The sequence below is a fragment of the Buteo buteo genome, chromosome 1, assembly GCF_964188355.1.
Source record: "Buteo buteo chromosome 1, bButBut1.hap1.1, whole genome shotgun sequence".
Lineage (NCBI taxonomy): Eukaryota > Metazoa > Chordata > Aves > Accipitriformes > Accipitridae > Buteo > Buteo buteo.
This window is the reverse complement of record NC_134171.1, coordinates 733,542-750,199: the sequence shown is the minus strand read 5'-3', so window position 1 is coordinate 750,199 and position 16,658 is coordinate 733,542. Positions and strand designations below refer to the sequence as shown.

At 53.1% G+C, this 16,658-nt stretch overlaps 1 protein-coding gene across 4 annotated transcripts in view; it reads right to left on the bottom strand.

The window, feature by feature from the left end:
- ZNF638 (zinc finger protein 638) overlaps positions 1-16,658 on the bottom strand; it is a 65,230-nt gene that overhangs the window by 47,881 nt on the left and 691 nt on the right. For 2 of the 4 annotated variants that reach the window (XM_075040052.1, XM_075040137.1), the window contains exon 1: positions 8,028-8,257. The exons of 1 other annotated variant lie outside the window; for it this stretch is intronic. In XM_075040052.1, coding sequence (XP_074896153.1) covers positions 8,028-8,242 — 215 coding nt within the window. In that variant the 5' untranslated portion in view covers positions 8,243-8,257. Of the gene's footprint in view, positions 1-8,027; positions 8,258-8,553; positions 9,251-16,658 lie in introns of those variants that run through there. One more of the 4 variants, XM_075040310.1, reaches the window with a different exon arrangement.

Sequence of the window (16,658 nt, the reverse complement as noted above, 5' to 3'; positions counted from 1 at the left end):
GGGGGAAACCAAGCAAAGGCTATCACTCGCCACCTCCCGCAGGCAGACCAGGCAACAGCCACCTTTGAAGCCAAAAGCCTCCTCTTTCTTCCTCCACCCCATTTATAGTGCTGAGCCTGACGTTACATGGTATGGAACATCTCTTTGGCCAGTTCAGGTCAGCTGTCCCAGCTGTGCCCATCCCAGCCTACACTCAGGAGTGCAGGGGGCAGAGCAGAAAAAAGCAGCAGCCTGGACACTGGGCAAGCACTGGCCAGCAGCAGCCAAAACACTGGTGTGTGACCAGCACTGGTTCAGTGAAGGGAGTTAACTCCATCCCAGCCAGAGCCAGTACAAAACAATACCTACTTCATGCAACCTGAAGATGAAGCATACAGCATGGGTTAGCAGCAAGACACCAAGAGAAGGAAAATAAACTAAAGCAAGCCATTACCAGAACACCTTCATCTCCTTCAAAGTCCAGCTCAGTAGGACATTAAGCATTAAATAAACTGCATCTAAGCCAGACTCCTCCATCACTACTGGTCCAACTACAGCAAAAGCAGCAGCATAAACTCCAGACCCCAAATATGAGAAATTAAAGTTTGATACAAGTCCGACTTCTTCCCTAGAAATACCAAATTAACTACACATGACAACAGCTTGAAAATCAAACCAGATGATTTGTTCCCTGCTTTCCTTCAAACCTACAAAAACTTATTAAACAGACTACTGCTGTTTGAAACAAATACAATTTTATTACGTGCATCCTATCACACACCTTATCAATACCCAACAAGCACCTCCCAAAAAGTAAAATCAACTAACAGAACAAATTCAATAACAGGGCTGCAGAAATCTGAAGTGCTAATTTGTAATTAATTCCTGCCTCTATATTTCCCTCTTTGGTCATATGCGGGGGGGGAGTCCTAGAGCTAGAGCAGACCACTGTTACAAGGCACTTAACCAAGATGTTTATCACTGCCTGGCTACAAAAGCTACTATTGAATCCTCACCCTCCTTGCAGTCAGTAATACTTGTTCTTGCTGCCCAGGCTGAATTCAGTGACAGAGAGTAACTGCACCGTTTCCTACCTTCAAAACTACACAGCCACCACAGGTCAGAGCACTCCAATTCAAAGCAACTGCCCTCAAGTTCTGCCCCACTGCTAACTCCAGCAAAAATCAGAATTGAGCTCTATGTATGAGTGTATATGAACTGATTACATAAACCTGATGCACAAAGTGAGCAACTGTGTGAACTAAATGAGCTAAACATAATGTTGTCAAACATTACTAAGACACTGACAGAAACCATTAGGTAGCTATCGCAAATATAAAAGCACCTAGAAAAAAGTAACAGAAGCTGAAATTTTGTAAATGTAAACAAAACACAATACATACTTATGTGGTGGGCTGACGTCAGCCAGCGGCCAAGCACTCGCGCAGCTGCTCGCTCACTCCCCACCACCTCCCCACCCTAGCCGGACAGGGAGAGACTAGGAAGAGCAAAAGCAAGAAAACCCATGGGTTAAAATAAAGACAGTCTAACAGACCTTTAGACCCACCCAGCCACCACCACCACCACCACCCCCTGTCCGAAGAGGGGGGGAAACAACCAGAAGAGGGGGGAAACAACCACGGGCAAAGCAAAGGCAATCACTAACCTCCCCCACAGACAGACAGATGCTCAGCCAGGCTCAAAAACCACAACCTTGGAAGTCAAAAAACGCCCTTTTCTTCTTCCTCTACCCCAGTTTTTATTGCCAAGCATGACGTTACACACTGCGGAACAGCTCTTTGGCCAGTTTGGGGTGGCTGTCCCCTCCCAGCCTCTTGCCCAGCCCCAGTCTGCTTCCTTGGAGGGGCCAGGGAAGAAAGCCTTGATGCTGTGCAAGCACTGCCCAGCAAGACCCAAAACATCAGTGCTTACCTCCACTGGTTTAGCCACACAGCCAAAACACAGCACCACACCCCTTCCCAGCCAGACCCAGGACCACTTCACAACCAATCCACTGAAATATTCCCAAAGCCTGGAGGCGGTCTCCCCAAGGGTCTTCTGCCTGAGGCTCCCAGGGAGGCCATGCTCCCTGGCTGCAGCACAGAGCACGCTCCTCACAGCTGGTCCAGCCCGGCCAGGCCCAAGAGCAACCGCACCAACTATCTCCTGTTGGATCTGTTTGAAGGCCTGCTGCAAGGCCCCACTTGAAATAGTTCTTCTTTCGGGTTACTCAACAAGAGAGGACTCGCAAGCTGATTGCAACCCAGAGCACACATTCTCCAGAAATCCACGACGCCTAGGAAAGCTGCTGTTTGTTTTTTGTTAGCTGGTGGGGACATGGCTGTTACATTCTTGACCACATCCATAGGGATGTGACGATGTCCATCCTTCCACTTCAGTCCCAGGAACTGGATCTCTTTTGCAGGTCCCTTGATCTTGCTTTGGTTTACGGCAAAACCAGCCTTCAGAAGGCTTCTTTTGCTTTCTCGAACACTTTCTACGCTGTGTTGCCCAACACAAAGATGTTGTCAGTGCATGGTGGGTGTTCAGGGGATTCACCCTGTTCCAGTGCTGCCTGTATCAGTCCATGGCAAAAGGCAGGGCTGTCCTTCCACCCCGGGGTAGTCAGCTCCAGGTGCAGGAACACTCCTCCACATGAAGGCAGCCTGGGCCCTGCACTCTGCTGCCCAAGGGATAGAATAGGCATGGGCAGCACCAGTTGTGCCATACCACCTTGCCTCAGGCTCCTGCCCACACTGGAGTATGGCATGTCCAGCACAGCAGCATGACCTCCTTCAGCCCGTGACAGTCCTCCTTCAGCCTCCACCCTCCATCAGACTTTGGCGCTGCCATATAGGACTACTACAGGGTGAAGTCACCCCCAAAATCCAGATGGGTTCCACCCCTGTACCCTGATGGCATTGGGGTACACTGTGCACCGGAGTCCACCAGAGCCTCGTGCTCCCATGGGTCTGATGTGCCGGGCCATCGAATCCACACGATCCAGTTGAGTCCATTGTCCCTTTCCTCTGCCTAGCCAGAGACAGGGCCCCTCTACTCCTGGTTGGAGCATTCATTATCTGACTCCTGCCATAGCAGACCAGACGTCCCTTCATCAAGGTCAGGAGGAGGAGAGGCATCCTCAGCCCTTCTACTGCATCTGGGGAATTGCTCGACAGCACCCGGAGCAGTAATCTTTCTGGATAGACCCTTTTTAGCTGTTCTTTCCCACAATTGACAAATGCAGGATCTAGGTCCAAGACAGCACACCAACCCACTTCCTCACATGCTCCCCACGGTCACACAGATGGAATCAGGGGGTGGCATGTGGTGTTTGCCTGCAGGTCCCTTTCCCCTGAGCTGGGAAAGGCTGACTCCGTGCGGCAGCACCCTTCACAGCTGAGACAGCAGCCTGTAGGATTGAGGAGGATGAGATTCTCTTCCTCCACAGCCGGTGCCTTGAGGTCTGGCCAGCCCACCATCATCCAGGCGCTGCTGTACAACACCAGTGTGTTCAATACTAACCTCTGCCATGTGGTCCAGGTGCACTGGACATCTTCCAGATCTCTGGAGACATGGTTGTTGGTCACCTCCACCACTTCCCTCAGATAACAGACAAGGTGGTCCACTTGCCACCACAGTCTACCAGATCATCCTCCAGGTGATACTTCATCCTCCACAGGAGATACCTGCATCGAGTCTCTGGTTTAGCCACGGTGTCCATGTGTATTATCCTTAGATCCAGGGGACCCTCCAGCTCCTTTGAGGGTGCTGAACATAGACAGGCCTGGTAAGCATAGGCCAGGTCACAACACAGCACTGGAAGCCACTCTCTCTTTGGCAGAGACAAGGCATCCCCCCTTCAGGTGGTCTGCCATTTCAGCAGGATTACATGCCTGCTCAGGCAAAAAATCCCAGGCCATCTGAGGTGAAAATGGCTCGAGGCACCTGCCCAAATTCTCCCACACGCCATGCCACCCAGGAGCCAGCTGCCACAGGGCACGTTCCTATCTGCCATCCCCAGCCAGGTGGTTACCGGAGGATCCACCAAGATCTGAATGTGGATCGGTGGATTCAGAGTCTGACGAGATGGCAGCGTGTGCAAGGCACTGGTGGCAGGAGAGCACTATTATTACCACTACAGACACCAGTCAAAATCAAAACCAGGTTCACAGTACACACCACGCCAGGATGTTCAAGAAACCAAGGGGCCACTGCAACAAGGTTGGCAGGATCCATCCCAGAGGAGAAGAGGCGTCAAGCGGCTGCTTGTCTCCAGGGGATGGTTCCCAGACTACTGGGAAGACAGCAATGCAGAAGCCAAATACCAGACTAGGCTCAAAGCACCGCTTTTATCATCTTTCCCAGGCAAAAGAACACAGCAAACAGCAAAGGCTGGAAGCTGCCATTTCAAAGCCCTACCAAGTAGCAGCTAAACAGCAGTAAGGTCAGTCTAGCACACTCCGATCAAATCTGTCATTATATCTCGATCCCCCTCATGCCCCTCACTGAGCTCCAAAAAAGACCGCGGTGTGTTGACCCAGGCCAGCAGCCAAACACCCACAGAGCCGCTCACTCACCCCCACTCCCCACCCCAGCAGGATGGGGGGAGAAAAAGGAAGCACAAAAGTGGGAAAACTCATGGGTTAAGGCAAAGACAATCTTACAGGTGAAGAAAAGAGAGGAAAAAAAAAAAACAAGCAAAGCAAAAGCAATTAATACTCACCACCTCCCCCAGGCAGACCAGTGCCCAGCCAGGCTCCAAGCAACAGCCACCTTGGAAGCCTGTCCTGGTCTCAGCTGGAAGAGAGTTAATTTTCTTTCTAGTAGCTGGTATAGTGTTATGTTCTGGATTTAGTATGAGAAGAATGTTGATAACACACTGATGTTTGCAGTTCTTGCTAAGCAGTGTTTAGACTAAGTCAAGGATTTTTCAGCTTCTCACGCCCAGCCAGCAAGAAGGCTGGAAGGGCACAAGAATCTGGGAGGGGACACAGCCAGGGCAGCTGACCCAAAGTGGCCAAAGGGGTATTCCATACCATGTGATGTCATGCCCAGTATATAAACTGGGAGGAGTTGGCCTCGCGTGTGGTGGGGGGAATCATTGCTCGGGAACTAACTGGGCATTGGTCAGTGACTGGTAAGCAATTGCAACATGCATCACTTGTGTATATTCCAATCCTTTTATTATTATTGTCACTTTATTATTGTTGTTGTTATTATCATTATCAGTTTCTTCCTTTCTGTTCTATTAAACTGTTCTTATCTCAACCCACGAGTTTTACCTTTTTCCTTTCAATTCTCTCCCCCTGCTCAATATGGGGTGGGGGGGGAGGAGTGAGTGAGTGAGCAGCTCCATCGTGCTTAGTTACCAGATGGGGTTAAACCATGACAAAGCCAAAAACACCTTTTTCTTCTTCCTCTACCCCATTTTTTACTGCCAAGCAGGACATTACATGGTACAGAATATCCCTTTAGCCAGTCCAGGTCACAGCTGTGTGACCTCCCCTTTCAGCCTCTTGCCCACCACAGTCTACCCTCAGGGGTGCAGCGGGGAAAGCCTTGACATGGTGCAAGCACTGTTCAGTAACAGCCAAAACACTGGTGGTGACCAACACTGGTTTAGCCACAAATCCAAAACACAGCTCACAGGCTCTGTGAAGACAGTCAACTCCATCCCAGCCAGAGCCAGTACCCCTCAGTAACATAAGTCACTGAAATATTCCAAAAAGACTCCATTCCATTCTAGCATTCATGGGGTTCAATGCATCAAGTTTATATACAGACACAAAGAAAAAACCCAGAAACAAATCAGCACAAGTCTTTCAGCAAGTAATTCTTAAAACAAGACAAAAAAGGGCATTTTAGCACCTTCATGGAACATTAGCAGCAGCAACCTGCTGGCCTTTTTCAATTTTCACTTTCCATGTCAAATTTTAGAGCAGTACAAATCCTGCACGCTGTTTCATAAGTACATTTACATACATGCAACAGCACTGGGGCATACGGAGCTCTGCACACCTGATGTGGAGATGTGCCTGAAAGCATTGTAGACAAAGAGCAAATACTAATACTTCTGCTTAAAACTTACTAAAAGAACCCAAACTCCATTCAGAATATTTAACTTGATGGCAAAGAAATAAAAAAAACATTTTATTTACCTTCAAATGTGAAACACTGAAAAAAAAGTCTCAATGTTCTTCCTGTTTCATACACAGAAGAGCTCCTTGTTTGGTAAGGACTAACATGAGCACAGTTGAGCTTCCACTAAGCTCAGCCCCAAAACCAAACTGCAAGATACTTGGGAAACAGAAGAAGGGCAGAAAAGGAATCCAGCAGTATAGCAAGGAGCAGCAAGTTTTGCAACCACTTGGAACCCCACCCTTGTATAAACATCACACAGTTATATCAGTTGTCATAGAAGTTGGAGAAGAAGAGATCGGTCTAGTCCCTTACGTCCTCCACCCTTTGAGCCAGCATGACTGTTCTGTCAGTTCTGGCAGATGATTTTTTTTTTTTTAAATCAGAAAAAAATGCAATTAAAAATACTTCTTGTCCTTGAAGAGTGCCTTCTTAATAGGGAAAATAATTACCTCACTTTTATATCCACCCTCTTGAAGACCTCACAACATAGTTATAATTTAGTATTTTAAACATCTAGTCAATGATCACATACCAGAGGAAAGAGCATAACCCAAAACTGAACACACATTTCAACATCAATTCTGGGCTATAAACCAGGATGGATAATTGTTGGGTTGTTTTGTTTTCTTGGGGTTCATTTTGTTTTCAAAAGAGCCTATAGAAAAAGAAATTTTAAAAAATTAACAACCTATATTACATTACTGTATTAAAATACTAGTAACTAAGGAAAAATATTAAAGCGGTATGTGTCTAAGTTGCAAAAAAAAGGTCAAATCTCCAAATATGCGAGGTTCCTGGGTAAGCACTATGAACCAGATTATGCTACGCTCCTAAAACGCTTTGCCTTGGGTGAAAAGAATTTTTGTTGTTTCAGTTATTTTAACCAATTCAGATCAATTACTACCGTCTTCAAAGTCAAGAAATAGGAAAGCTATCTATTTAACCCCAACACACAAGTACGAGGTGCCAGAAGACATGCCTACATTCTGAGCTCTCGAAGTACAGTGATGAAAACTAATTTCTCCAGCTAACCAGAGTGAATATTATTACTTCATTCAACGGCCAGTTTTAAAGCCAAAACCACTATTCCCAAATTGCCAGATAGCTTTGTTTCAATGTAATGTGCTAAGTGTATGGATTTAATTAAAGGTCTGAGCTTTCACTGAAACACAGCTGGACAGAGACAGAACACAGGTAAGAATCAGAAAGCAAATGGTGCACTTCCCTAACTCAACAAACACGTAAAAGCCGAGATTGAGTAAACACATGTTGTACTATCAAACGTGCTAAATCAATACGCACACTGCTGGCGTGCCAAGACTTCGGCTGCAATGCAGATAAACGTTATGCCGCTGTTTACAAGTCCGTGTCTATTCATCTGCCTTTTCCACTGCAAGAAAATACAACCAGACGCAAGGTCGCTGAGGCAGGGCATGCCTCTGTTGGCCTGCAACGCCTGGCAGGGTGTTCCCAACCCGACACTGCCGACCTACTGAATCCCCTCAGCAGCCAGCTAAATAAATAAAAAGGCGGCAGCCGTTAGCCCAAACGCAGTGCAGCGCCTATACCCAGCCGCAACACCCCGTTAACAACCGGCTGCGCGGAGGCGCTCCGCAGCAATCAAGGCATAAAGCCGGCGAGGCCGTTACACAGCGCTTCCCCCCCACACACACACACCTCGGCGGGCAGCCCGCACGGCTGCTGCTCCCAGGCTTCACCGCTGCCCGGGGCTCCGGTGGGCGAGCGGTGCCGGGCCAAGGAGGTCATCGATGGGGGCTAACGGAGGGCAGCGTCCCCACGGAGCCCCGGCCGCCCCCCACCCGCCGCCATTTTGTGCGTCCCCCCTCAGCCCCCGCTGCGCCACACAGGGGTGGGAGGGGGGGCGGCCGGCGCCGAGCTCCTACCTCCGGCGGAGCGCAGCCCGAACCGTGCTGCTCGCATCCACCCTTCGTTCCCTCGTCCTCCACCGCCTCCCCCCGCCGCCGCCACCGTTCCGTCGGGCCGGACCGGGCACCGCCGCCGCGGAGATGCAGCCCCGCGGAGGGAGACACCGGCCACTGCGCCTGCGCACGGAGGGAAGGGGCGGAGCAGCGGCCAGCGCCGCGGGCGGAGGACGCATGCGCAGAACAGGCGCGCGGGGGAGCGGCCGCCCCCTCCCCGGCTGCGCAGGCGCGCTCAGCCCCGCGAAGCCGCGGCCGGTCAGTTCCCACGCTGTGGGCACGCTACCCGCAGTGCGCATGTGCAGTCGCCTCCCTTGGCGGCGGGGGAGAGCTGCGCATGCGCCGCGAGCGGGAGGCGGGGTCAGGCGCGCTTGCCGCAGAGCATGATGGGAGCTCTCTCCCTAGAGAAGCGTCGCCGCCCCGGCGCGTCCCATCATGGCGGCCGGAGCGGGCTGGGGGTTATTTTCTGCCTCCCTCTGGGCGTCCTTACTGGTTCATTCTGCTCCTCGTAGGTCTGCTGTTGTTCCTTCTGATTCTCGTTTCTCTCATCAGTCTTTTACGGTGCTGCTTGCCGTCTTCTCCTCGTTCCTCTGCTGAGGGCCCGGTGTCTTCTGTCGGCCTGTGGTGTGGCTGTTGGGCTCTGCTTCACCACAGAGCCGGCCCAGGGTGGGGGCACCTGCGCTGCCTGCTGCTGATCACTGACGTGCACCTCTGGAGACCAGAGACACAGCACCAAGCAGCTGTCCTTTTTTTCCCTGCCTGAGCCTCTAGCAGCAACACCATGAGCTTCTGCAATTGTCCTCTCACATGGCTTCCACCTTATATGTTAAGCCTTGTGCACAGCCCCAGCTGAACGTGTGGATCCCCTCTGCTGCGTTCCATTTCTAGGTGGCCTGGGCTTGACTGGCAACCAGCGGCTGCCCCAGTCTTTCTAGTGAAAACAGCATGGAGCTTGAGACTACTGAGGTGCTTGACTCACAGGGGTTGTCTGTGCCTGCTGGTTGGAATGATGTTTGCTTTTGGAGCAGCAGCATTAATACCTGGTACCTCCACCAAGCTTGCTTCCCCAGGGGTACAGTGAGTCAGCATCCCCAAATGCAGGCTTTCCCCCCATTAACTATGGTCTGCAGTGCCCGTGCTGACCTGAAAAGGAGAGTCGAAAAAGCTCTGCCACCTTTGGTGGCCCTGTGAGGTTTTGGCACAGGGAGCTCCTGTTGCTCTGGGGTCCCCTTTGCTCTCGCCCACGAAGCACCTTTGCAGAATCACAGGCTTCTCTCTGAGGAGACAGAAGATGCCTTTAAGAGCTGCCACATTATTTCCTGAAAATAGCAAAGCGGATGCCAAACTTAACCACAGAGACAGCCAGAAATGCTGCTGCTGTGTCACAGTGACTGCCCCGAAAGCATGTATGGCATAAAGCAGGCCTGTGACCAGCTCTGCCCGAAACCACACCATTTGCTTGCGTGGTGGAGCATATTTCAGAGCTGCTGAAAGCGCTGCGTCTTGCTGCAAATGTGGCAGACGGCAGGCACCCACTCAGCTTCTTTTTTAGCAGACTGGGAGTGGGCTGCGTAGTGCCAGTGGACTGGCTGCCATGCAGATCTGTCCGGCTGTACTGCTTTGAAGTCGCTTGGGCGTTTGTCTTTCTCGTGTTTCAGATCCTGCAGACGCTTTGCATGCATCCAGCAAAAATGATTCACTGGTGCTGGATTTTCTGACAAAGCTAGGCTGACACAGATTTAGGTTGGTGGTCTTTGTATCCAAACCTGTTTTGGTTCCTCTCCAGCACATCACAGTCTTGGAAACTCTAAAAACCTTTAAAAGTTAAGACTTGCACTTACTCTTGGCTTTTGAAACTTGCTTAGAGCTGTCTAGTCCTGCAGCTTGTGACTTCTGTAGACCACAGGCATTCCTTACTCCCACCACAGCACAGCAAGGGGAAGTAAGAAGGTAGGATCATTTTGGAGAGTTGAAAGCTGTATTTCCTAAACTTTTGAATCAAATTTACAGCTAAATTATACGATTCGTGCCTGTGTCTGTTTTGCCATTCTGAGCCCAGCCTGAAGATCTTCACTGACAAGGTACTCTGGAAGGGAAACTCTGTTGTAAACTAAAAGATAGGATCAGCTTTTATGGTGAGACCATGGGACTCTGACAGAGTTAACTGCAGTTTTAGGAGCATCCCAAGGGCAGACTCTGCCCAGCACCTGCGGTGGGAACTTTAACATCTTGTTGGGAAAGAATCTTTTGGATCAAAGGCTTTATAAAAGATGAGTGCTCTGCCTACATGGAGCTTGAACGCCATCCTGCTCCTGTTGCTAGTGCTCTGTGGTGCTGCCCCAACAGCTGTAAAACATAACAGTTGAAAATAAGAAATTAAATTTGAGTCAAAAGGCACTGAGGTCCCAGTGCAAACAAGGCTGGAATTACATCCAGGGTCTCATTTGCTAAATGTCCAGTAGTGATTACAGCAGCACTGTCTTAAAAGGCATCGTTAAGGTGGTAAAATTAAACAAATTAAGCACTAAGACCTTTGGGAATGTAAACATTTAGGCTCCTTGTGCAACCTGATCTGTCCGACATATCCTGATGTCCCAACACAATCTCTGGTTACGTGATGGGACACTTGAGCCCCAGCAGCTCTGCTGCGTGAGTGGGGTTGGGCACCTGGAGAACCTGTTTGCTGCAAGACTTTGCCTCATTTGTTGCAAAATTGGGGAGATGCAAAGGGATTGAAATAAAAGTCTTATGGTTTCATAAGAACTTCAGCCAGAGCCAGGTCTTAACCTTGCTCCTGTGAAGAAATCCCCATGGGATGCTGGACAGGTCTCTTAATCCAGCTCGTTTTAGGTGTTTGCTGGTTCTTTGCCAAACTTTCCGTACTCCTGACTCTGTTCCAGGTGTGATGTAGGGTGCTGAGCCACAGCTGAAGTCACAAAGCTGCCCTTTGCAAAGGCAGTGCCAAGTGGCCCAAGGATACGTTGCCAGGCCTTTATCTTGGAAATGGTTTTGATCATTTTAACCATAAAATGACACAGATGACAAGCATATAAAATTTCATTCTGAATATTTAAAACACAGACAAGGGATGTCCATGTGAGAACACGACAAAGAATCTTGCTCTTCCTAAGGATGCTTACTAATCCCCAACTGTCTTTACCCCTTTAGCTCTTAGACATGCTACTCTGGGTCAAAATAAGAGAAGGTCCCCAAAAGAGATGTATACGTGACCAAAACACAAAACCTGCTGCCAGAACAACTCCAGGAGATACCAGAGAGCTCAGCCCAGCAGCTTGGCACGCAGAAGAGACGGGTCCACTGTCCCTGAAGCTCACTATAAACCACCCTGAATTTCACAAGGGTTGTGGGGGTGGGGGGAGAAGTCTTTTGGGATGTAGCCAGAAACTGAGAAGGGATGATTTTTCAGATCTGCAATCCACTTTCAGATGGGGTGATTGCTGAAGCCTCAGGCCAAGACAGTCACTGCTGGGGAGCAAGCACACGTGTAATGCAGGGTGCTGGCTACATCTTCCACAAGAGATGTAAATCATGGAGTTAGGAAGGAGCCAATGCAGCCAGTGTCTTCTTATGCAAAGGACTTCACTCAGGCAGGTTTTTGGCTACTTGACAAAATTATCTGGCTCCCAGCTGCTCTCCCATCCCCATCATATTGTCAAGCCTTGCCCAAGGTCTGTGTTTTCCATCCGATCTGGTCCCACTCCAGGCTGCCCGGGCTGACGGATATTAATAGTCCTTTAGGCTGTGAACTCCGGGACTTGGCTGGCGGCTGCAGAGCCCCGCATACTCTTTGCCTGACACATCAGTATCTGGCAAATGTCCCTGCTCCGCGTGACAGTGTGAGTTGTCTCAGCCCGCAGCCTGGTCTGGGAATGGATTGGATGCGATTAATTAGTTTTACATCTTCAGATATCCAGTCCCCCTGCCCAGTACGTGGGGCTATAGGGGGAGTGGGAATTCAGGCACTTCCCCTACAGAAGAGAGGTAGCAGGTCTGCCACTTCCCTCTGAAGCATCCTGGGTGAGTCGTTTGCGATTACACCTTGTAGAAAAGGTGTGTCATACCCCCAAAAAAGGGGTGAGAGCCAGGACTGGGGTCAGAGGAGCAGGAGAGCTGCAGCCCAGACACACGGTCATATTACGACTCGGTGAGTTTGGGGCATCTTCTGCACCACCACAATCACCCAAGGCGTGCTCCTGTCGATCACAGTGACAAGGAGGTCGCCGCTAATGGATGCTGCACACCTCGGAGCTGTGAAAGCCCCAGGTGACAGGGACAGCCCGTGCCCAGGAGCTCTGGACCTCCATCTGGTTTGCTGGCTCTTAATCTTCCCATGGCTGAGGCCGCAGGTGCCCATGCTGTGCATTTGGAAGAGCTGAGTTTGGGATCATGCCTACCCAGCAAGTCCCTGGGCCTCCCAGGAAAAGAGCCTGCAGACCCTGGGAGTGTGCAGGATCGGCGCTCCACTGTGTGAGGAGAAGGGGGCACCAGGACATCCCCCTCCTGCAGACCCCTCTGCAGCTTCCTCACGTCCCCGCACTCTCCCCACTGAGCAGAAACACCCAAAAGGGCTGTAAAAATGACCACAGTTTCCCCTGCCCCAGCAAAAAAAACCTGCTTGTCCTCAAAGCACGTCCTGTTTGACTGCAAGCGGGGGCTTAGCAGATGTTGCAAAAGCAGCTTAAAAAGGACCTGAGCGGTGGCAGGGCAGCCGAGTCCCTCTGTCAGGGGGTGTTTATGGATGCTGGAGACTTCGATCCATGTTTGTCCACTCTCCTTCCCTCCGCACCCATGTGCCCCAGCCCCTGCAGCTGCTGCTCTGCAGGGAAGGAGCTGGGCTTTACTGGGGGAAAATGTTTCCTTCATGCTCTGCTGGCACATCCATCCATGTTGGAGCCACTGGGCTGAGCCGGGAGCTTTCCCAGCAGATGGTGCCTCTGAGTCGGCAGAACTGCAGCCGGGCCGGGATCCTGCACCTCGGGCCAGGCTCTCGGGGCTGGCTGCTTCGGGGACTGGCTTCCCAAGGCTTGAAACTACTGCTCCTCCCGCCAGCGCTGCCCCTTAAGATCCATTTTTGCCACGACTGTGTGTCTACTCCCTACCTCCTGCTGTAGATGCTCTGCTCAGTTTGGATGCTGAGCTTCAAAAAATCTTGTGAGATTGTATTTTAATGCTTGGTTTAAATAGTGGTAAAGTGGGGCAAAGCCCAGGAAGGTGGGATGGACTCAGGGTTGCATCGGTGCAACTAGATCGTGAGTGCGCAAAGCCGTGTGTGTAAATGAAGCTGTCAGAATAAAAGGAGAGTATTGAGCTGGGCGAGATTAAAAGCCAGTTTTGGAGCAGGAGCAGCGTCTTGCAGCGGCACAGAGTGGGGCAGGGCGATCTCGTGGGGATCCCAGCTGCGGTGGGATCCCCTCCATGTGCTTTCCACGTGGCTCCAAGGAGCAGGAATGAAATGGAGGAGAGGAGAGGGGTGACCCCCCAACAGAGGAGCAAAGCGTGCCGCCCTGCCTCTTCTCGTGTCCAGCTCCTCGTCGCATCCTTCTGGCCTCTGCCTCCGCAGAGGGATGTGGGAGCAAAGCCCCCAGTGAGGCAGCAGCTCTGCCCAATGGTGCCGGTGCTGCTGGAAACCCCCGTAAAACACCCTCTTATTCAGGCTCTGTTTCCTGCGAAGCTCAAGCAAGAGCTGACCCAGAAACCCTCCACTTTGCTGCACGCAGCATCCTTCACAGACAGAGGATTGCCCCTCTGTCCTACCCAGGCTGGCCGGGGACAAGGACATGGAGGAGCTGCCACCTCCCCATCGCCCACTGCTCCTCTGCTGCGGGATGGGACCCCCGGGCTTCGCTTTCTGACCCCCGGTCCCGTCTGGAGCTGTGGGGCTGGAGCAGGAGACGAGGGACATGTCAAAGCACCTGCTTTCCCCCAGTCCCTCAGTTAATTTATTAATTGGCAAGACCTGATGAGGGTGATATTTTAGTTGCTGCAGCACAGCACAAAGCGGGTGCAGGGAAGCCCGGGGGCTCGCTGTGCTCCCCCCTGTTGTCCCCCGGGTGTGTGACAGCCCCTCACCCCAGGTGGCAGCCACCAGCCCCCGGGGACCGTGGGGGGCCCACGCTGCGTGACACCGGCACCAAGGCTGGGGACAGCCTTTGGCCACCCACCCGTGCCTCCACGCAGCTCGTGGACATGCCCGCAGCTCCGGAGGATACCGTCCCCGCTGCGCTGCATTACAGCCGGGTGAGCTGATGCACGGCTCCTCAGCTGGGACACTGGGAGGACTGGGAGCTGGGGAGCTGGGAGGACTGGGAGCTGGAAAGATGGGGAGCCCCGGTGCTGCCAGCCCCCTGCACGGTGACACCAGGCTTCAAAGTCCCAGCAACTGATGTAGTTTGAAATTGCTGAGCTCCGGGGCTGCATCCTTCTCCTGCCCGAGCCCCTTTCCCTGCTGCCAAGTGCCACCCCCAGGCTGCGTTTACCATGGTTGGGGGGGCACAACAAGGACCGCAGGCACATCAGCGTCCCCTCCGTGCCACCTCCGGTGGCACCCCTGCCCAGGAGGACACGTCCCCCCCAGCCCGCTGGCTCCGTGCCCCCCCCCGCCCACAGTGTGCAGGGTGAGCAGCGGTGCCAGGGGGTCCCACCGGGCCCTTGGTGCAGTAGAGCAATTTGGGAAGAGAAGGAACGTTTCTGGCGCTGGGGGGGGGGGGTGTGTGTCAGGGTTTGGAACGACCTGTGCACAGGAATGGGGGGAAAAAAATGAGAAAATACCCCCCAGCCTGAGGCGCTCCCCTCCCAGTCCGAAGGGCTCCCCAATTTCCTCCTCTGGCTCCAAAAGGGGACCCAGACGGAGCCTTTTGGGTACCACTTTGGCCACCAGTACCCCCAATCCGGCGCAAATCCACCCCAAAATGGTGCAAATCCACCCCAAAATGACAGCAAGACGGGATGGGAAACAGGGAGAGAAGGGATGTAGAGGAGTGTGTGGGCACAGACAGGGAGACGCGGGCGCGGGGCCAGTGGGACGAGTGCCGGAGGATGGGGCTGGTTAAATGCAGGGGGACGTGCAGCCCCGTGTCCCTGTTAGGGACAGAGCAGGGGGACGTGCAGCCCCGTGTCCCCGTCCCCACAGAGGCATCCCCGTGGCCGGGACCACGTGCGGTGCCAAGGGAGGCCGTGTTTGACATTCCCCGCAGTCGTCGGCTGGGGCCGGGGCGGTGTGTGACCGCATGTCGGTGGCATTCCTGGACTAACTCGGGCACTCGATGGCCTTCACCGACCTTGCCCTCTCCCCGTTACCCGTCTCGTTAACCCCACAGGATCCGGGGATGGAGCTGGGGGCAAAGCCGTGCCCACAAGAGCAGAGCCGTGACCACTTGCACCATCACCCAGGTCTGTGCCAAGACCTCTCGTACCCCAAAGTGATCCGGGAGACCCCAGACCACTGCCCCCAACAGCTCAGATCCTCGCCCTGCTTGCGTGCAGGAGCTCCACATCCATGGGGGTCCCTGTGCCCCCCAAAAGCCAGAGAGGATCAGCAGGTGGGGGTCCAGGGGGGTTCAACTGCAAAGCCACTGGAGCCGTGGGGCTCCTCGTGGTGGGACCATGGCACGGGGACGGACCCACGCTGGCAGTGGGGAACCGACGGGCTCCTGCGCTCTGGGACGTTTCCCGTTACGGGCAGTAAGGACAAACGTCCCCGCGCCCCGGGGACATCCCATGCTGCATCTCCGGGGCCGTTCCTGCCACCGGAGAGCGGGGCTGTCCCAGTTCTGCCCCCTTCCCTGTGCCGTCAGATGCCCGGCACCACCCCCAGACCCCCACCAGCATCTCCCACACCCCAAAACGCACATGGGCAATACCTGATGCACCATCCCCTTGTGCCGGGGGGGGATGCCCAGCAGCCCCCCGGATCAGGCCCTTTGGCCACAGGCTATTTTTATCCTGTCTAGTGGCAGAGCCCAGTCCTCAGCCATACAAGGAGCCATCAGCCGCCCTGGGGAGGTAATTTGTCCCCAGGGTGCCATATTTCAGGTCGCCCAAGTGGATGGCAGCGACCCGGGTTGGGGGGGGGGATTGTCACCTCAACGGAGCAACCTGCTCATCTTACGTCCCCAGCCAGACGCTGCGGACATCCCGCTCGCCTCTTGAGGACACCTTGTGATGTTTGTTCCCTGATACCCAGCCCCTGTTTCTCAACTCGCCCTGAATTTAGCACCTGGTGATGAACAGGTTCCCGACGGATGAGGACACAGGGTTAGAAATAGCTCGCTGCTCCGGCCATCGATGGGAGCGTGGTGGCCATGGGGCTGGGGCAACCATCTAGATGCTGGGCTGGGGGACGAGGGCAGGGCCGGATCCAGGGCCAACGGATCCAGGGCCAATGGATCTGGGCCCTCGTCCCCCAGCCCAGCCGATTGGGTTTTGCTCGTTAGCACAGCTGCCCATCTGACAGGAGAGCTAAGTGACATGCCCAGGGACATCCTGGACACCAGTGGCAGAGACACCAGGACTTTGCCGGGGGCCATCTCACCCCAAGGTGCGGGTCTGGGCATTACACACACGTGTGCAAACCCC